This window comes from Coturnix japonica, chromosome 9 (genome assembly GCF_054131305.1).
Source record: "Coturnix japonica strain WE chromosome 9, WE-NBRP24, whole genome shotgun sequence".
Taxonomy (NCBI): Eukaryota; Metazoa; Chordata; class Aves; order Galliformes; family Phasianidae; genus Coturnix; species Coturnix japonica.
Window position 1 is genome coordinate 27610833 of NC_140671.1, and position 22070 is coordinate 27632902.

Here is a 22070-nt window from a genome sequence, read left to right on the forward strand (position 1 = left end):
AAATATGATCTGCTCCCCTGGGCAAGGTTGGTCAATGGTGCGATTTCTCCTCCAGCACCAAATACAAACACACTCACACTGCTTCCTCCAAGGAATTTCCATGCACAGCAAACAGAGAGCTAAGAGCCTTGCCAAGAGGGGGAAGGTTTGGCTCCTCATCCCAACCTGGATGGAAATCCTGCAGCTGGTACCTCTGCAAGAAGCCAAACCCAAATGGCATAGCTGCAAACCCATGGGAATGAGGGCATGTGCACAACTGGATTTTAGCCTCAGATTCTCACGTGTGAGGCTCCAGAGAAGAGGTCCATCCAAATCTCCACCTTCCATCCCCAACGCTGCTGTCTCTCTACCCGAGGGAAACAAGAAGCTGTGCCACCAGACTCATCCTAAGGTTCTGGTTCCTACCTGAACGCGGGCCTCGGTGAGCTTGGTTCTCTGTGCCAGCTCCTCCCTGGTGTAGATGTCTGGGTAGTGGGTCCTCTCAAAGGCCTTCTCCAGCTCCTCCAGCTGCTCGGCAGTGAAAGTGGTCCGGCTGCGGCGCTGCTTCCTCTTCAAAGGCAGGTCTGGTTCAGATTCAACATCAGAGCCTTCATCCAGCCTGTTTCCTGGGTGGGCAAGAGGAGGGGAATGATGCTTAACAAGAGATAGGGAACAAAGCTATAGGGCACACCAGGAAAGCAGCCTCAGTGCTACAGTGATGGCGTCCATCAAAACAAGTTCTCTATCTACATACAACACATCTACCAGCTTTCTACCACTACCACAGTTGTCTCTCATCATCGTTCCCCGTACTGTTAAAAGCCAGCCTATCAGAATGGGAACCATTTGCACAAAGGGATGCTTCACACCCCACAGTGGTCACAGGGAAAGAGATTTCAGTTGTTGACTTATGTTACCTCAAGTAATTTCCATTTTTGGTTTGAAGGGACTGTGTTTAAAATACATAAAAACTGAAATAAGAGCAAAAAGATTTTCAGTATCCAATGCTTTGGCTTCTGCAGCCTGATTTCCTCTTGTGTTTTGGTGAAGTGTTAGTATTATGAGATTTCAGGCTTTTTAAAGCACCTTGAGAAAGAAATGAGAATTATTAGGAATTTTTTCCAGCTGGGAACAACATTGCTATCTCTGCTTCACCTCTGGGTTGGGCTGCCCAACCTATAGAGTTCTTTTCTTACTTCACAGATTTCAGTGGTCATTTTGCACACAGACTCTTAGAGCATGAAGACAGCATCAAAGTCCTTCACTAAGATCTAAATGTTCACCTCCTTCCTCTCCCTTCCCTTGCTCTGGGCCTTTGCCTTTCCCTTCTTGAGCCCCAGGTCCCCTCAATCTCTTTGCTTTTCTCTCTCCCCCATAGTGGAGCTGGAATAAGCAAGTCTCATTCTGTTCTTTATTTTCTTCCTATTCTGCTTGGAAATGAAGAAGAAAACACAGATTTTCACCAAATTTCCCCTCAGACCCATTGGGTTTTGGATGGAACGCCCTGCCAGAAGCATTACCAATGTCTCTAGCATTTGTTAGCAGCATCTCATGAAGCAAAGCTTGGGTTTCAAAGCCTGAGGATCCAACTGATCTTTTTGTTCAGTTCCTGTGCTACCGTCACCCAAAATCTGCCCTTTTCTTTTCTGAGCTGGGAATGGCAGCTGTGCCTCCCCAACAGCTGCTCTGCTTGGAGGAGTAGGAGGCAAACATCCCACCGGAGCTCACTTGTTTATCCTGAGAAGACCACAAAATGCCATCGCATTCTGTTTGCTGCGGGACAAAAATGCTTTTATGTCTCGAGGACACGTTAGAGCTGAGTTAACTCCAGTTGCATATTAACCAGCTTTCTGGTTGCATCCGTGTTTAGAAAAGGTCTGGAATCTCAAGTGGTGTGAAAGGAACATCTGTACTTGAGAACAGCAGCCCTGCACATCTGCACCCCAGATGATTTGGGGCAGGTAGGAGCACATCTGGAGCTCGGAGAACAGCGCTGTGCCAAAGCACATCTGGAAACCTGCAGCACACAACAGAGTTTTTCACGTTGATCACATAAGTCACTGGTGATTATTGGTTCAATTAGGATTTTTTTCTTGATCATTGATACAAAAAAAAGGGGGATAGAAGTGTGTTTTGGTTCAGAAAGTGACAGGATCAGTGAAAGAAAAGGAAAATACACCAAGACAAATACTGGGCTGTGTTATCTACTATAGCTCACTGTTTTCTTGATGCAGCTGCTTACACAGCATACAGCAAGGCTTGGATCCAGCATCTCCCCAGGTCAGAAAAGTCCAGATCCCAATTTGCCCTAAGGATTTGAGAAAGGAAAACCAATTGTCACCAGTAACAATCTGTCCTATTCACATCAGCACCAGTGACCATGCTGGCCATCACCCTGGCTATAGGGCTAGAAAGAGAAAGAACCCAAACTTGCCACAGAAATTGATGTAACACTCTCTATCCACAAGACTCCAAGCAGTCCCCAGCTGGCATTATCTCCATTTCACAGCCGTGGCAGGGATGGAGGAAGTCACCCACCTACGGTCACTCTGTGAGTTAGGAGCAAAGCTGGGAAAAGGAGCCACAGCTCCTTGTGCCAAGTCCAAGGCTCCAGCAGCCCAACTACAAAGACAAAACCAAGAGAGCAAGAAAAATCCCAGGGCACGCCTGGAACCAGCTGGTTTCAGTACAGTGCAGCTGCTGCTGTCAGCCACAAGATTCACTAAATAATACAGAAAGTCGTTTGGCTGAGATAGACTGCAATATGAGCCTGTTACTTAGAGCATCCCCTGATAACAGGGACTGTCCTTTACCTGCCTAACACATGACTTGAGGATCAAACAGGTCTTTTCCACTCCTAAATGTGCTGGACAAACCGTTGCCATAATCTCCATGAAGTTTCTGTGCAATGAGAAGCTTCCCAGAGCTGCAGGAGTAACTCAAGGAAACCTCCCTTCCCAAGCAAATCCAGGGGGATCCATCCAAAAACCTGAGTGCTTCATTTCTTGCTCCCCATTACTTGCTCCTCATGCCTGTTCAGGCTGGAGTACAATAAGCAGAGCTCTCTGGAAGGGTTTGAAAGGAGCACAAGTAGACTGAGGCTGGAGGAGAGGAGTAAGGAAAAGCCTCCATAATTACGGGCTGGATTTGTCCTCCCTCTTCAGCTTTCTCATCCTCCCCCCTTCTCCTCTCCATCTCCATTCACCGCTTCTGGGCGCCTCTTAGCCCCAGAGTTAAATTAATCAACAGGATTAGGTGGAATCGGCTGCAAGAAGACCCTCCAGGCTCAGACTGAGCCCTTGATGCCCTACAAGGACCTGCTGCCTCCTGGTGAAGCACCTTGGTGCCGTCTGGAAGGATTGGCAGGCAGGACCAGACATGAAAACGCATTCATTAAAGTGGGGATTGGGTATTATTGAGGGGGGGGAAAGGGAAACCACATACTCTCGCCTCCAGTATTTCTCATCTCTTTGTCACCCTCTCTCATTTCCACTCTCTTTCTCTCTTGCTTCCAGCTGCACCATCCTAAAAATTGAATGTTGGAGAGGTGAATAAGAAGGGAATGGTATCGTGGATGGCTTAGCTGTAACTGCACTGTTTGTTCTGCAAATGGCTTCAGCAAACCCACCCAGGCACTGCTGGAGCAGCAGTGATGCTCTACAAAAGCAGGGCTGGAGGTGACAGCTGGGAAGCTGAAGGTGCCCCAGGGGAAATTGGGTTGGATGGCACAAGAATGAAGGCAAATCTCACTTTGGTGGTATCACTGAATTAACTCATTATAGCACTATGCCAGGTCTCCCCTTGCTCACAAAGCTCTCCATCCACCAAAGCTGCCATTCTTGATTCCCCAACAACAAAGTATAAGCACGTTGGAGGACAATAAAGAGGTTCTCAATGGCCTTGGAAAGGGCAGCTTCACCTGCAACATGGTGCTTTTGCTTGTCTCAATAAACAGAGCCACGTTCTCACAAGACAGAAAGGAGGTACCCATCTCACAGATGGAAATCTCTCCTGATTGCTGTGAGGGCATGAAATAATAAACCAGAGGGAAGAAAAAAAATCTGCATATATTCACTACATCCACAATGCTACCCTATTCTTTCCTGTTCTATTTTCAAGCACCCACAGTATATTTAGCAGGTTGAGGCTGTAACTGGCTGTAGTCCAGCTCTGTGATGCTGCTATTTCCATGCTCTTTTTTCACCACCTGCTTGTGCAAGTAGCCTGTGTACCATGCCAGGACTGACAGAAGGTGTGCTTCAACCCAGCACATCCATAGCGGAGCTTCTGGATAGAGCAAAGTCAGATGAGGATGTAGCAGAGGGCTCCACTGCTGTTCTCTAGCACATATAGGAGTAGGGAGGTGGGACTATGCACCTCCCAGAAGCAAGCTAGTATCCCAGGTGGGATAACAAGGATCAGTAGGAAGCAGCCATTTATTCAGGGTATGGCTCCTGTGCTAGATCTGTAGCCAACAGCTTCAGAAGCAAGAGCTGAAACTCTCCCTTTCTTCTTAGCATCTGCCTTTCCCTCTGGCAGAAAGCAAACAAAACCCATCAAAATGCAAACAAGACCATGGAAAGCCTGAGAGAAGGAGAGAGACAGTGGCAGCATCACAGGAGCAGAACTGCATTGCCTTGGTTTTTCTTTCTGATGTGAAAACAAGAGCAGTCTTTTCTCTCTCTGCTTGGAAAATGATAAAGTCTTGAGTTCACAATGAGAAAGAGACACGTATTTGTTTGCAGAATAACCCTACTCACCTCCAAGCCCATCCAACAGCAGGTGGGACTGCAAAGAGGGGACGGAGGTGTTTCAAATTCATCTCTCACCCCTCTGCCCCTGCCCAAGCACATTCCCAGACACACACAAAACCAATCAGCGGCACAGCACATACAATAAAGCTTGGGTTTCCCCCTCCCTCCCCTTTCCAACCTGTAAACTCCCCATTCTCCAGCATTTGCTCGTGCCTGTGCAGCTGTATTACAGTTTAACATAGTTTAGAGGGCTGTGGTGTGGAGCGGAGGCAGAAAACGAATCACATAATAGTTGATATGCGTTTTAATCAAGTAATTCGGCCCAAGCAGAATGATAGTGCCTGTTGGTGGGGTGCCCTTGAATACCAAACAGACTGGGTAGCAGGCCTAGGAAAATGAAAAAGTCATTTACAGCTCAGCTGGGGGCTGCGGTGTTCAGCAAAGCATTAGCGTGGGGACCTTAGGAGATAAAGGTTTGGGTGTTTTTTTATATGTATTTATTTTATTCAGGCACTGAACTGGCTAGCTGTAACCAAACCACAGACGGAGGTAATGTCCATTATGGGCTTTACAACTTGGAATTAATACTCACAATGAAGATGATGCACTTGAAGAGGGATACAGGCAGAGAGAATTTCTGCCTATGGGGGAGTGTGGAAAGGTGGGTGTCAAAGATAGAGGGGCTACACAGTTACAGCCCCCCTGCCATACATAGGGAGAATCTCAGCTAGGACTTGACCATGATATACATATCTGCCTCTATGCAAGTTTAACTTCTTGGTTCATGTGCCAGCTTCAGATACACACAAGTCCAATATTCACCTCCATATTCCATTGTGAAATCTCTATACCTCCTTGACTTAAGTGACTTTAGGGCTCAGATCTAGTCAGGTGCCAATGGACTTTGGAAAGAAAAAGCTAAAGCCCCTGTTTTCCATGGGGGACTCATCCATCACTAAAAGTGATGATGCCAATATGAAACTCGCACTGAGCAAAGATGCAGCCAGCAGCTCCTGTCCCATCTTCCCATGTAACCCTGTTCATGCTGGGCACAAACCTTTGCCTTGAAGTTGGAAGTTAAGCTAAATGAAGGCTTTTCTAACCCCAGAGGGGAACAGGAATTGCATCCTTAACCAGCTGTGCAACGTGTTTAAACAGAACAACACTTTTGCTCTGGGTGAGGGATCTGGCCCTGGAGACTTCATCTACTCTGCATGTGAAAGTGGTGAGAGCCATCGGGGCCCCAGCAGCTCCTACTGCAAATCAGGGTCTGGCAGTGCGGGTACCAGCTGCAGAGCCCCAGTGCAAAGACACATGGTCCCAAAAAAAAACACTAACACAACAAAACACAACCCACTCTGTTCCTTCCGAGCAGCGAACAAAACCAAATCATCCAGAACATTTGGAGAAAGATAGGGAGGGAGAAAGAGAGCCTACGTCTCCAACAGCCTTTGTTAATTCCCAGCACTGGTCTGAACATAAACAGATGGAATATCCATCAACTCCAGTCGTCTTTTCTTTTCTTTCAACTTGTTTCTAGTTCTCGCCTCCCTGCCCCCCCCCCCCCCCCCCCCTCCCCTCTACCCTTAACACTCTTTCTTCTGGTTTTTGTTTGGCCTTTTAAAGAACCCCGAGGTAATGAGGCCTGCCCCAACTCCCCAGCACATCTGTGAAGTCCATAAAAGGCCCCTTTTTCACTTCAATATTCATAGCTGCGTGTTTGTGGCAGGCACGGGGTCCAGCGGAGGGTTGTGCCAGAGGGACTGCAGGGGCTTGCTGGCTGCCCGACTTGAATTGAAACGATGCAGTCGGAGAGGCATCGATAGTGCTCCCAAAAATGGGAAGCAAAGGGAAACCAGCTGCAATACATCGCAGCCCCAAGCATCACGCAGCCTCTCCTCGCTCTCAGCCCATGCTCCAGCAATGTCTGTTTTGCAAGCAAAGCATCTCTAACATCACAGCCACTCTAATAAGGGGGTGAGCCTCCAGGAGCACATAACACCAGCTGGACTCCTCATTCCAAGCACAATGTAATATCTAAGTGCTCCGTGCGTGCGTTACGACCACACTCTGAGGGCGCCCAGAGCTACAAACACCATCATAGGAAAGACACTGCACCATCCAAACACCTTCATGAAAACAACTCAGATCCACAGGAGCGAGAATCCAAACTACCCAGAGATGCTTGTCGTCTGGCTGGGCTCTGTTCTGCCCTTATTCCTTGGTTCTGATCTTAGTCCTTAGTCTTAGTCCTTAGTCTTAGTCCTTAACCTCTTCCAGCACTTTACTTATGCTCAGAATTTTCCTCCAGCTGACTGAGCAAGAAGCACTGTCTCAGATATCTAAAGTCAAATTCACCTGCCTCCTTTTCCTGTGAAAACCTCCTGCCATCCCTCCTGTTCCCATCCTGTTACTGCGTGTTTTGCCAACACATCTCAATCCAAGTCGATAGCTGCCTTGCTATTGCTACCCTGGGGTCCCTGCACAGCTCTATCACTGCTCCTGCATCCCAATTTGCAACACCCTCTTTTATTTTCATCCCCATCTCCTATATAGCTCTGCCAATGGCTCTTAATCTTGTCCTGTAGTTCCTCTGCTGTTCCAGCCCTGGCCTCCCTGGCTGGATACATCAAGTTAAAGACCTTTCAATATAAGACTCTTTCAGGAAAGATAAACAAATTTAACCTCATAAACCTTTCCCAACCCTGAAAAAGCAGCCTGTGAGAATGAGGCACCAGAGACCACTTAACCACACATGAGAAACACATTCCTCCCGCTGTTTGCAAGCCCTGCTTCATTTATCTGAATGTCAGAGCGACTGCCTGAAGCCAAGAGGTGTACAAGAGTGGGCACGAGCAGCCACTTTGCTTCCTTTGCTTTGCACTCTACCATGTCTGTGCAAACAGAGGGCTGCAAGAGTCATTAGAGCAGGTGTCCTGGGAGAGGGTCTGATTCCGTTTCCCTCTTCTTTTTCCTTCCCTTCCCTGAGTCCCTGTGCTTTTATGTGTGCACGCATCCTCACTGCTACTTCCACTGCTTCTCTGTTCTCTTTGCTGCCTTCCTACCCTCTCCTGTCCCTCTCTCTGCTTACACCAGTCCCCCCCTGTTTGCTTGCACAGCAGAGAAGGCTTTACATTAATTTCATCCCATGGAGAGAAAACCAAAGTACGTGACTGTGTAGAGCCCGAGGAGAAAAGGGCCCAGCAAGCAGAGCGTGCCCCTCGTCAAGTTGGCCAACAGCAAGCTGAAAACGTGTTGAGAAGCCAGACTGTGACATTCGCCTGCAATTGAACCCCTCTGCTTGTCTCTGCTGCTCTCTGCTCGCCGAGTCGCGAGAAGAAAGAGAAGAAAGAAAAGTATAGGGAGGAGAGAATGCAAGTGACAGAAAGAAGGATTGAATGAAGGAGCGAAAAGAAAGAAAGATATCCCTGCGCCGCTTGGTCCTTTATCAGCCCTGTCATCTGGTGCAGGGCCCTGTGAGCATTGTCTCACCTTGGACAAAACAAAAAGGCGTTTTTTGTGCAGATTCCTTTAGAGCTGCCAGAGCCCGCACCTTAGGGGGTCGCTGAAGGCTGAATGTGCAGCTGACAGCCCCGCGCTGCCCGATGTGATATCAATAAACTCCGACACGTCAACTCTTCAGCACAGCTCATGTGGAAGGTACGGCTTGAATATTAAAACCTCCAGAGGCCGGGAAATAAGCTTGGGGTGGAGAGGAGGGGGGGGGAGGAGGTGGCTCAGAGCAAGAGGGGGCTGCGGTAGCACAAGCCGGGAGCAGGGCAGCCAAAATAAACAGCATCACGGATCTGCTACCTGCTGTCCGAGTAACTGCTCCGTGTCTTTTTGCTTTTCCTCTTGGCCACCAGTAAGGACAAGTGGCATCCAGATCCTCTCCAGGTCCTGGAGCAAGGATTCTCTGCTAGGAACTGAGCTGGACAGGAGCCCAGAAGCTAAAGGAAAATCCGAGCTCACCTGTTCAGTATTACATCCTGCTTGGTGGACATTTGCTTCAGGGAGCAAATACCCTGCCTCTTTGCACACCGCTGTTTATTCTATGATGCTGCTGAAATACATCAGCTGGTGACAAGGTCTCAGCCGTGCTACCAGCAAAACCTCCAGCCCAGAGTGACAAGAGCCTGTTTTGCCAATGGGATGCTGTTTAGCATGGTTGTCCCTTCCAACACCATGAAAGGATGCTCCCCCAGAAGAGCACACACAGCATCATGACAGACTTACATGCTAATTCATGCCTGTTAACACTGCAAACTATTTTCTCTGCTGACACTTTCCACCATTAGGTTCCAGAGTGAACATGCAAAGCTGAGACAGAAGAGGCAGCTCACACCACCAGAACTCATCTGTGTGAAGCTCAGAGCCAAGCCAGGCTCTCTAAGACTATGTAATGACTACAGGCTCCATTTCCACTCAGATCACAGCTCTGAAGTTTTAGTTTTGCTGCAAAGGGCAGATTTCTGAATTAAGCACTCAGAGCCTCAGATGGATGGTGATGGATGTTAGAAGGTGAGCAAACCCAGCAGAGGAGCAGAGCTGTGCTGAGCAGGTCCTTCAGTCCCAATGAAAGCAGGACACAACTGTGACATTAAGCCACGATCGACCCAGAAAAACTAAGTTTACGAGTCCAGCACCAGCCCTACAGAGCAGTTTTGGGGAGGTAGATAACTGCATCTGCATGGCATTCTGTGGTTTTTATCTGCCAAGAATGCTCAGGATACATGACTTCATTCTTCAGCTATTTTAAAATATAACAAGGGATCTTTGAGGGGCTTGCAATGATCTCTTTCCCTCTGGGACTGTGATCCTATGAAGCAACTGTGCCTTGACAGACATGCAGCAGAAGCTGAAACCCCTCTTGCTTAGGAATTTAAGATGAGGAGCAAAGTAAACCATGTTTCCCACCATCATTAAAGCAGAGGGATGTGTTCAACAGTGCTCTTCTCTTACCAAATGGAGAGATTCAATATGTGCAGTATAGTGGCCTTGCCTGTCAAACAGTGATGGGAGCAGGTACATTTGTCGCTACGTTTACTTTGGTTACAGCTGTTCAGATCCTGAGGTTTTCTGTTTTCCAGACAAATTCCCCAAACGCAGAGGCATGAGAACAGTTCAGGATAACTTTAAATCATTCCTACTTGCTTGGGCTGCTGATGTTATTTCTTATTTCTTTTTAAATAAACAAGAGAATTTAATCTCACACAGTAGAGATGTTCAAGCGGACCTGAAATGAGAAATCTCACTTTGCTCTCAGATCACTTGGATTAGGCTTTTTTCCCATTAAGGAATTTAACATTTCAACATGATGCTGTGATTTGAGAAGAGGTTGAAAACCTCCTGGATCTTTTTATTTCCCCCCCATGCATGGCTGATGGCCCTGGGATCTTTGCAGAAGCCCCTGCTTCTATAGTTCAATGCTGACCATTCTGTGCCCTTTGCCAGGCTCAGAATCTGAGGTATCCAGGAGTTGTGCCATGCTGTTTAGAGACAGAGAAGGCACAAATCTTGGTGCCATTCACACCTGTTCAGAAACAGAAGCACCACACAGAAATATTAATGGTCTGTGACCTACCACAGGGTCTAGCTGTGGCAGATAATAAGCAGCATCTGCTTCTTAAGCTGGACAAACATGAGGTAGAGGGTTTTTAAGGTCTCTGACATCAAACAATTGGCTCCCTAGTGAATGCTGCTGTGAAAATTTGAGAGCATTTGTGTGCTGGAACCTGTACGGACACATGCAGTCTTCTAAGTCAGCGAAGAGGTGGGCAAAAAAATATCTCAGGAGCTACATGTGGGATTGGCACAACCACCTAGCAAGCAAACAGCCTCTAAGCAAAGACAGGTACTAGCAACACACACTCAATAATAAAAGATAGAAACCCAAAGAAAACTACTTAAAAACCAAGCAGTGAAGTGTTACAACAAGGAAATTCCCACTCTCAGCTTGAACAGGCACAGCAAAGAGTCACAAGAAAACTATTTTTCCAGCTACTGATGAGCCCACATGAGAATCACTCACCCTCCATGGGGCTCAGTAATATGTAAGTTAGTTCCAGGCCACGTACAGTTTTGAAAGCTGAGTACTGACCATGCAAAAACCCAACCCCTTTCATCCAGCCCTTCTTCCCGACCGAATTTTACAGACCAGAGAAAATTAGCTGGAATGTTTAATGAACCTTTTGATATTCATACTTTTTCAGCTGGTAAATAATTTCATTCTGCACGCTGAGGACATTCAGGGTGCAAGCATGGAGATTTTCCTCTTGGGACGGAGCAAGTTGGCTTAGCTAAATTAAGAAATTACCTCCCCTGAAATTTGAAACACTTCAAAAATGCAGTTGCCTGCATTGTCCAAATTCTCTGTGTTTTGGGGTGTGAAACATTAACTGTTACTTGTATTTCTGCCTTTCCTATAGCCCATACGTTGGGGTTCAGAGGGGGCTTTACACTGTGCTAAGCCAAACATGGTGGAAGGACCAGGCAAGGCAAATAGGTGGTGTGAGTTCATTTTGCATGTCTGAGTCAATACTGGAAATAAAATGTGGATGTCCCGACTCCCAGGCAGCTGCTACATCCTCTACATGATACTTTTAGATTATAACACCCCAAAAATTCATGGCTTGGTCTGATTCCTTGCTGCAGAACTCCTACATCAAGCTCCAAATTCCTGGCCAGGTGAAAACATTCCTTTTTGAAAGACATCACTTTGCTAAATATCACCTACAGCTCTAACACATTATTCAGGTAATTGATTAGCCTGCCCTTCTTACTTTAACACTTTCCTCCATGCCTAAAGATTCCCATTTCATGCTTCAGAAATGCCAGACAGAACAAGCTCTTGGGCTGCACGAGTTTGGTGGACAACCCCAGAGCCGTGAGCAGCAGTAGCAAAGCAGAGCCTTCAACTAAACAGAGAATTCAGATGTCTTCTAGCAAATTCAATGGGTCAGCAAAGGTCTAAAATCAAAGGTGCCCTTTGAAAGCTGGAGTGTTTATTTGTTTTGCTGGTTTTTCTAAACAGACAAGTCAACATTAAAACAACCCGCGGGATGTAAAATAAACTATGGGACCAGGATAAGCAACAAACCTAGAAGTGAGACTTGGGTAAAATGCGTGCCGATGAGCTGGATGCTGGATATGAATTTTAACCCTGGGCTTGCTGTGGTTTTGGGGAGAAACCCCACCGGGATATTCAAGCGCCTGGCAGCAGCGGGAGCTGAGCCCCATTCTGGGAATGGCAGGGCTGCCCTGGGTCACGTAGCCACCGTCCCACTCCCCACTGCGAGGGGCCCCAGCGTTGGATATTTGCAACCGGCTTTAGCGTCACAGTGGGAGCTGGAGAGGACTTACCAGCCCCTTTGTGCTGGATACGCTTTTCGGTCCAATGCTGCCAGCGCTATCGCTATTAGAAATGCCACCAGAATACAGGATAGATTTTCCACTCCCTTCTCATCCATTATCTTATCTGTCTGTATTGTCTCCTGTTGGGTATTGGGCTCGGGGACAGCTGACACACACACAGACACAACTCAAGAAGTTCCAGCAAGCCTTGAACCTCGTCGCGCGGGCCATGACTGGGTCTTTTAAAGGCACGCTTTGCACACTGTGTCTCTGCGATCTGCACGGGATGCTGATATTTCTGGGAAAGACTTTCAAAGAGCAGCACATGCCTTGCACCTACTTAGTATTAGGTGGAGCCACCCATCTCAACCCAGCGGAGACTGAGTGCTCCCTTTGTACCTACAAACAATCTTGCCCTCATTGATTATGAAAGATTCTGCCTCGTGCTGACCCCATGGGAGCTTTGTTGTGTTAGTTGCTGCACAGAGCCATGATAATGCACTGTACCTTCTCCATAGGCTATCAACCCAATCCTGCACACACACACCTTGGGAGATAGGTTACAAACATGCGCGTGCTGCCTAAGTTCATTTAGTTCATAGCCATCCACAGCCAACCTTGGAAGAGTGGTAGGAACAGCACGAATTTTCCTTCAGTACAAACACAGTCCAACTCTTATATTATTTTCCTGCATAGTTTCACTTGCATCAATTTCATACTAAGACACAAGAAATTCCCTGCCCAAAGCTGAAGTTTCCATCCAAAGCAACGTACAAACTGGATGAGGTGGATATCTTCAATGTTAAGAACACATAAAGGAAATTAGATTTGGATTTTCAATATCTTTGTAGCTCAGAGTTATGCGACATCAAAATAATTCTGTCATCAATAAAACTTAACCCACCTTCTTCAAATTGGAATCCATTCTAAGCACTCACCGAATTTATGTTGATGGCACTCAAGATGATATCCCAAACCTGCACAATGTCACCCTCTGCTGACGTGTTCAAACAGGAGTTTTTATAACAAAAGAGATAAAGGGTTCGTTTAATACCCACAGTCCTTCCTCTGACAGATCCCAGTGTCAGATGCTTCCCAACGGAGATGCAAACTACCCTGTTATTATCTCCTGCAGCCCTCACCCAGTGGAAGCAATGGTGGTTTCCTGGTGCTGATTAACTTATGGTTGACTTGTGCCAAAATAGAGATTAGGAAAAAAAAAAATCACTTCATTAAAAAAAATAGTTATTCACATTGTAGGCAGCATCTAAAAGTCCACATGTTTTGAGTCTGAAGGCTGGAAAAGGCCTCCCCGAAAACCCTATAAACTCTTCATTACTTGCTGGCAAGATTCTGCTCTGAGAACTGAAAGTCTGAGAGGAATTAGAAGCGATCTGAGCAAGACCATGAATAACTATTAATTTATTAGAAATCCTTTTATATTCATGAGACGAGGCCTGTATCCCCTTTTCCATTTTCACCCCTCCTTGGCTTGCTGTGCAGAAGCACCTACACAATTGTTTTAATATTTTTCCTGTTGACATGCAAACAAAAAGGCACCGATTTAGCAGCTTCTAAGTCCTATTCCATAAGCTTCGAGGTAGAGATTACACTCAAATGTTTTCATGCTTTCAGAGTCTAAATGGTCAGGTAAATTGAAATAGAGAGGTACAGGCAGCTTACTAGTGATTGCACACATCTAAATAACAATGCTGAGAAGCATGGGAAATGCTAATATAGTCCATATAACAATGACATATAGACCTTCTAACATGCTTGCTGTGTGTGATGTCTAAAGGGGGTGATGGATAGATCTGGGGTGCTCAACATGCAAGAAGTTCTGCATCTCACATTCTATCTTACATCCCCATAGGCCATGAGCAGTAAAGAAGGCATAGAAGAAGCAAGACATTTTGCTGTACCCCCAATGACAGTGAGAGGGGAGATGTGTAGAACAGAAAATGGGGGAGAGTGGGTAACAAAAGGGCTAAACGTGCAAGTTTGAGAATGAAACTTCATCTCTGAGGTTCTCTGTGATACCTGAGTGCCAAGGGTGGAAACGTCAGCAGACAGCACCACCCCTTACGCCACTGTGGTGGGAGCAGTGACAAAAGGGATGGAGTGCACAACAAGAAATAAAGAAGAAATAAAGCACAGCCCAAGGAAAGCTGAAGTGACACCTCTGCAAGCTGAGCCAGGAAGCTCCCACCTCCCTCCACCTGGCTCACCTTAGGTGAGGGGCTGCATTCCCATTGTCTGTCTGCCAAAGGGATTGTGAGCATCTCCAGTTGATGCTGGGTTGGTAATATCTGAGATTTGTGAGAGAAAGTTGGATAAATGGTTCCAAAGGGGTGAAAGGAAGAAAGAAGAAGAAGCAAGTTGGGGTCCAGGAGGTTATAATGACATAGGCATTATATGGAGGGTTTTAGTGTCTCCTTGGGGAGAGAGATGCTGGCATAAGGAATTGAGGAGAAATTTAGCAGCATAACTGAATAACACAGGAGCTGGGGATGAGGAAACTTAACAGCAAGAGAAAAAAGAAGACTTAGTAGGTCATGTCCGGCACACGTCCATCAGCCCAAGGCTGCTCTTGCCAGGGAGAATTTTTCCTTCCAATGCTGATAGTTCAGTTTAAGTCCCAGCACTTCCCTCAGTGCCCAAATGCCACAAGAGAGGGAAATCCGGGCATTCCGGCTTCTCTAACCACTAAGTACTAAAATCTTTCTTTCTTTTTCTTTTTTTCCCTCTATCCCTATTTCTTTTGATTCAGACAAAACTCCCTCTGAAGTCGAGTGGACCAAATACGAGGGCATTTACTCAAAGCTCAATTCAGATGTCACTGGGGGTAAAATCTCCATAATGCCAGCTGGCTCTTGCTTGAGTGAGCAGTCATTGCTCCTAAGTCGGCCGCCCAGGAAAATCTGCACCGGGTCTGCAGGAGGTGGCCATGGTTGGGCTGAAGAGGCAAAAGGAAAGAGCCTGAAATGGAGAAAACATCCTTCAGCTCCATAAGTATCACCTATGAGAATAGTTTGCCTGCTATATGTGGGGAGAAGCTCATGGCAAAGCAAGCAGCTTTCTCTATAGATTCCCCCAGCAAAGGCAACGCCGTTTGGTCTTTCAGCATCACGATCCAGTCCACCGAGTTGCCTGCAGAGGGTGTTAATTGTAATTTATGGAGGAGAAATTCCTAATAGCGGGCGAAAATCGCGGGCTTTGTTGAAATTAGCGGTCCACTGGTTTAGAATGGTGCAAAAAATATGTCTCTCGGGCTGCTGCCGACTGAGTGAGATGTACTTGATCTTTTTTTTTTCTTTTCACCCTGCAGGCAGGACCCCGTGCTTATTTCTTCCAGCTTAAACAGCAGAAGACACATTAAAACAGAACAAAGCAGAAATAAAAAAGGCCCGGACCGAAAACCTCGATAGTAGGAGGAGGGAAAGGGGGGGGGAAAAGTTAGCAAAAACTCAATGAAGGCAACAGCCGTTTCTTCCCGCCTCAGGTCTGATTCAATCAGGTCTTTCAAAAGAAACTCCTGTCACCACAAACTGCCTTTTCATGCCAGATTCCTCCCTGCTCCCCCTCTCTGCCCCATCCCAGCGACTTCCAACAGCACCGATCAATCTCCAAAGCGACACCCACCCCCCCCCCCTTCCCAGCTGCCTTCAGCCACCGCCGTTCCCAAGCAAAAGGCAGCTTCACCCAGGAAGGTGGTGTAAAAAATGTGGACAAATTTCTGATTTGCAACACTCTGGGAATGGGTTTATTGCCATTGTTTGAGTGCAAATGTATAAATAAAGCAAAACGAAGATTCCAGGGTGAGTCCGATGAAAAGCAGAAAACAAGAAATTTTATGGCCATAAGTGGCGTGGGCTAATGGTGATTTTTGAGGCACTGGACCATGGTAGTTACTTAGCTAAATGATTGCTGTGAAACCGGGCAAGAGGCTTATTTCTTAATTACTGTTACATATTATGTCAAGCTGACACTTTGAGGCGTGCTCGGGCAATGATAAAGTTAGCCAAAAAAAAAATAGCAACAACAACCACAAACCAACCAACAACAACCAAAACTCCCTTGCCATCCTGAGAGGCTGTTTTTAAAGCATGTTACTTGGCAGTGATGCTGGGAAAAGGCCATGCTGGCCCTTAGAAAGGGGTGTCCCAAACTCATGCTGTGCAGCAAAATGGAGTTATCGGCACCGCTTACCTCTAGATCCATAGGATAAGGGGACTGGATAAATGGCTGGAAACCTGACAGCCTTTCAGCTGGCTTTCTCAGGCACTGCTCTGAGCATCTTCGGCTCAGAATGTCCAGAATAAGAGCCAGATTTTCCTCTTGGCCACACGGAGCCCAAGCGCTGTGACTGGGAGCATCATTCCTACAGGGCGCGCATGGGATAGAGCACAGAGCAAGGCCAAGCAGCATGCTGTCCCCATCTCTGTCCCCATCTCAGTGGAGCTGTTCTCATTTCTAGTGGCCACAGAGCTGATTGTGGTTGCATGCAATGCAAAAGTAAAGCCAGGATAACCCCAAGCTGCCAATTCCCTGCTCACAGATCTGTCCATCTAGACACCAATTTATGTTACACACGTGCTTTGATCATGAATAGCCCATATGTAAAAAATCACACATGGAGGCAGCTCTCATTTACAGTTTGTTATATATCCCTGTAGGCTTGCGGCCCTGCAGGCTGTATTTTTGGCCTCTGCTACTTTACAAAGTAAATACGCACGTATAGAATTCCCCAGGTGCTGCCCTCTCCCTCACTATTTATATAGGAGTCCTGAACAAAGGCACGTTTGCTGCATGGTTCTAACAGTGTATTTTCTTCCCAGTGCTCCAGAAGAAACAGAAATTATACATCTACAACGCCTTGCAATAATTGGCTCACCACTGGCTTGAGTTGGGCATAGACTGAAGAATATCAGGCTAGCAGGTATGAAAGCAAAGTGACATCACAGCATCCTACATCATCCCTACTTTTAATTTGCATTATCAGCCAAATCAGCACCTCTATCTCTACATGACCCTTCAATGTGTGACGTGCAAAACCTGATGCTATTTCCCCAGCTAGGTCAGTTTTACCCTATGTAAGCTGATTCTACCCTCCATTTAAAACAAAATGATGACAAAACTAAACATACCAAAGGAACAAAAAATACCCAACTCTCTGTGCAAGGATGCTAATGGCAAAATATATTCACAGCTTATCTAATAACCCGAGCTGCATAATTGCAACAAGTAAGCTCATCCGGAGGTGTTTCACTTATATTATGTGAGCAGAAAATTCTCCCTGAAAACAGAAAGAAAACGAATGGAAAATGAGAAGTCCTCGCTAAGGACTGAGCAATGTTGTGCTCTTGGAATCAGTTTCTGTCCTCAAATATCCTCCGAACAAATGTAATTATTTGCAAATTGTGGGGCTTGCTTCAGAGCTAGCTGGCCGTGCTCCCGAAAATGCATGGGTCGCCCATTGATGTTGGAGAACAAGTAAGGGCACTCTTTCAAAACCTGGAGAGAAGGGGGGAAAGGAGAAAAGAGGAATACAAAAAGGCAGCCTTCTTTTTCTAATTCCTCCTCCTGTGTTGTGTTTTTCTTTTGCCTTTCAGCCCTATGGAATAATTTGCCTTCAAGAGCCCCTGGATTCGCTCCAGTATTTTTGAGGTAGGAAACATGCAGAGGTTTCATTCTTTCTTTTTTTTTGACTCCATCGGGTTCAGGTTACACGTTGGGGTACAAAATCATAAACAAATGGACGGCATTTCCATTTCTGAAGTGTTTCCAGTCCCCTCACCCTCTTGCCCCAATAGTAGGTACATCATAAGCAGCACAGTGTAAGTAAAGGAAGCCAGGTGCTTAACTGATAACAAGACATCCTTTCTCCCCTTTTCTATAAGTGGGTTTTGCTTTCTCCCTTGGGTTCCTGGCTCAAGTCTGAACTCCAGTCTTACATGCACTGAGCAGGTCTGTCTCGGATGAGCCTTGAGGAAACTGGTTGTCCCAAACCCAGAGGTCTGAGCCCTTAGTTTTGTAGTCCCAGTAACATGAGCATCTAATAAGTTGCCTGTTTTGGGGGCAGATCACCCCAATCAGAATCAAAGAGAAGTTGTCAAAGGAACGGGACAGGGATATGGCTGGTAGCTTCTGCAGCAGCCCTGAGTTTTGTGGGGTTATATATCAATTCAGATAGCTTACATGTTTCTTAAACATCTTTTAGCCTCAGGAGACACTTAGCTAAACCAACATTGGTCTGTCTTATTGTAAAAACGAGGCAGGTTGGTCATTTTTGTTCCCTGCTATGCTATGAACTCAAGGTAAGACTGGTTAGACAAGACAGGGGTGGGAACCAAAACAGAGCCAGAGGGAGAAGAAGTAGCTTGTTCAAAGGTAAAGCAATTTGCTGCTGGAGCCAGAAATAAAAAGCCACTGCTCAGAGTTGTTGCTTAGCTCCACAGCTGTTAGACAAAACACTTAGCACATCCAGAGCCAGGAAAAGTTGTATGTTTGCAGATTAACCAAAGGGGTGGTGACATCGAATTCAGTTGCTTTAAAGTTCTGTATTTACTGCAAGCTCAAATAGGTCCATCAGACTCACACATTTATGGCAGAACCTGTCCCTTAAACCTTGCATGTGAGCACAACTCCTCTAAAATGAGTATAAAAAGAAACCTTGCATACAATGGGGAGTCCTTGCTAACTGAATTAATGGTTTCTCTTTCAGCTGCTCCCTTTCCTAGGAGGTTGCAGCAAAATACCTTCTTAGCACGTCTGTGTTTCAAGCCATCAGGCTGCTCACGTGCATAAAGTTAAATACTGATGTAAGTAATTGCAGATTTGAGACAGGAGACAATAAGGACCGAATTTTCAGTGGCTGAGCCCAGGCCTCCAAAACTGCATGCCTTAAATTGGGAGATGCGGTTATGAACGATCACGCTCTCGTATGCCCCAGAGCTCTGAAACACACGCACACACATTTTGCACGCACCAACCCAAGTTCTGAACAATGAAACCCAGAGCAAAAACGTATCGATTGGAGAGAGAAGTGACTGATCCCTTCTCTGATGCAAATGGGGAATCTCCTATGAAATATCCGAGTTTCATAGCACATAAAGAACACAATTCCAGATTGGTACTCATGAGATTTCTTGGACGTTTCAGAGCAGATGATTTTTAGCAAACAAAATTGGGCAGACAGTTGCATCATTTGCCAAGTAATCGAAATGCTACCCTTAGAAGCATGTGAAATAACAGGAGATATGGAGCTTGTGGGTCACAGAACCAAAATACCTAAAGGGCCTTAAATCCACAGCCTACTCCATTTGCAAAACCCCACGGAGCGAAGCCATTTTACATTACTTAAGTGGGTTCAGCCTCAGCACTGAGACAAGGGGAGACTTGGGGAGGTGCACTGAGACTTGGGGAGGTGGAGGAGGCTCCAATGGAGAGGGAAGCTCATGAGGCACACATTCTGTTCTGTTTTTAACTGTGAGCTCCCAGTAAGTAAGTGACACACTCGGTCTAGGCCATGCTCTAATTTCCTTACCTATAAAGTTTTGATCATATTGCCTTCCAGCTTGTGCACAGTGACCCTAAATCCAGTAAGGATGCTCTGTTGTGAGTTCACTATCTGTTCCTAGGTAGATTTTCCAGATGGTCACTCTCCATTTTGAACTTTTAAAGGGTTTTTCTTCCTGATATAAAACATGAGATGTCTGTTTCTAAGTGGAATAAACCACCGACTCAGTGCTTGCTTGCAAGCGAACGAAAAGCCCCACAACATTCAGAGAAGATACAAGTACTCCCAGGAGCCTTAATATATATATATACATATTTGGTTAACTGCAATGTTGCCTGTAGCTCTTTATGGAGGTTTTAAAGCATCAAAGCTCAGATTTGTTATATTGAACCTGGAAAGCTTCAAAAACTTTTTGTAAATTAAAATTAAAAGAAGAAGAAGATACCAAGAGCTATGAAGTGGTATTTTTCAGATGGGAATATGCTTTGATTTCGGTGGTTAATGCAAATAATACTCACTCCTCCTCCTCTTTCCCCCTGCACCCCCGACAGAGTTTTCAGTGCAGCAGACAGAAGGTGGGGAAAAACAAATATGGCATAAATTGTCTTGGTAAACAAGTAAATAGTGTCATTTAACTCTTCCCCCTATGACTCCTTGCTGGAACTCTGAATTAGTTTATGGTAGGGCTCTGTCAAAAGACCCCCCTCCCTGGAAACAGAGGTGAGACCTCAAAAGCCATTGTCTCTTTAGTTAATTAATTAAGGTAATATTGAGTAGAGCTTTGCTTCTAAGTTCAAGGAACCCAGCTGGGGGCAGCAGCCTCTTGTTTGATGCCATGAATACGGTGGAATGAGCTCCGGGCCCTGCATTAAAATCCAAAATCATTTAAAACATGCCGGGGAGGAGGGGATGGGGGAAGGAGCCCAGTTTATAGAGCTTTACAGCAGGACCAAGCCTTCTTCAAATAACTACGGGGGGTTACTTTGCATTTTACACCCCTGCCAGCTAAGCAGCAACCAGTTACCAGCTTTGTGACTTTTGTCTTTTAAGACCAAGGCAGGAGGAGGCTGCTGGAGTTGTGCAGAGCTGATTTCTTTCCCCTATGCAGCCTCCTTGTTGGAAGCTGGGGAATGCTTCTTACCGGTGCCTGGCATTACGTGGCATTAGTCAATTTTGCTTACATGGGGAATCCTCTCACGGACCATGGGATGGGATGACTCATTTGGATAAAGTCACACCACCAATGTAAGTCTTTGCAGGCCTAAGCTGGGAACGTGGTTTATTTCCAAGTCACATCTCGTTGTTTGCTCTTCGAGCCTCTAAAGAAAATAATAACAATAATAAAAGCCAAAACTCCAGGTCTTTATTCAATCTATAGCCCCAGCAGATACCATGGGTATTTTCCTGCATAAAACCCTCAGGTTATGAAGAAAAAGGCTCTGGATTCAGCTCTGCTTAGTAATTTTTACAGGAGGCTCCAGCCCTGGCTTTGCTGCTGATACTCAGTGTGAACCTGAGCAAGTGGCTTCGCTTTGCTTATCCCCAGCTCTAATGTCACCTCATCCCCTAAAGCAAACAGCATCCATCCCACTCTGCCTGCAAAGGAAGGTGCTGCACCTTGCCCTGGTCCCTACATACAGAACTGTTCCTTTGCTTTTCCTATAAAATGGGAATTAATCAGCTGATGGCTGCGGGATTTAATGGCTGGAGATATCATGATCTTTGTGGATTTGAACCTCTCTTTTCCCCTCGTCCCCATATGCTGTGCGTTAACGTCTGCCGCTGTGTTAAGTCTAATTTAGTTTGGTATCTTCTCAGGGGAGAGGTTGGCTCTCATCTGTCTGTCTGCCGTGCGCCAGGCACACCAGTGGCACTGTATAAATAACAGTGATCATAAATAGCTGACAACACCTGCTGGTTTTGAATCAGCAACAAGTGATAATCCTGTGAGCAGCTAAATGGGACTTTGGGATTCCGGGTATTGGCCTGGTTAACCGGCTCCTTGGTTTGATTATGTGTTTGTGTTTTCCCAATTCTCTTTCTTTTTCTCCTTTGAAAGGCCTCAGGGAGCCACTGTGGGGACAGGAACGACACAAAATCTGCTGCTCTTTCATCACATCGGTTCCTCATCTGTTTCTTTCTCTTTTCCCCTTCTCCCCCTGCCCCATCTGCAGTGCTTTCAGGCAAAGGGACCTCATGGAAGCCCCAAAGGGAAATAATAAAAGCACTCCTGCACAGAAGGACCTCAAACACTCTTTCAGGTCCAGCAACAACCTGTGCCCAGCAGTAGGTCCGCTGAAGGCAAAGAGATTACTAACGAGTAAAATCCCATTGCCACCTCTGAACCACGTCTGGATATAGGGAAACTTGCCTCTCCAACTTCCTACTGCTCTTTGGATACTGCTGCCCAAGCTGACGAAACAGGTATTTCCCCAACAGAGAATCACTTCTGCTGTTTTAGATTT

The 22070-nt window shown here is 46.1% G+C and overlaps 1 protein-coding gene across 8 annotated transcripts in view; it reads right to left on the reverse strand.

The window, feature by feature from the left end:
* PAX7 (paired box 7) overlaps positions 1–22070 on the reverse strand; it is an 86677-nt gene that overhangs the window by 44172 nt on the left and 20435 nt on the right. For all 8 annotated transcript variants that reach the window (XM_085509729.1, XM_085509728.1, XM_085509730.1 and 5 more), the window contains one exon: positions 406–605. In XM_085509729.1, coding sequence (XP_085365855.1) covers positions 406–605 — 200 coding nt within the window. The remainder of the gene's footprint in view (positions 1–405; positions 606–22070) is intronic.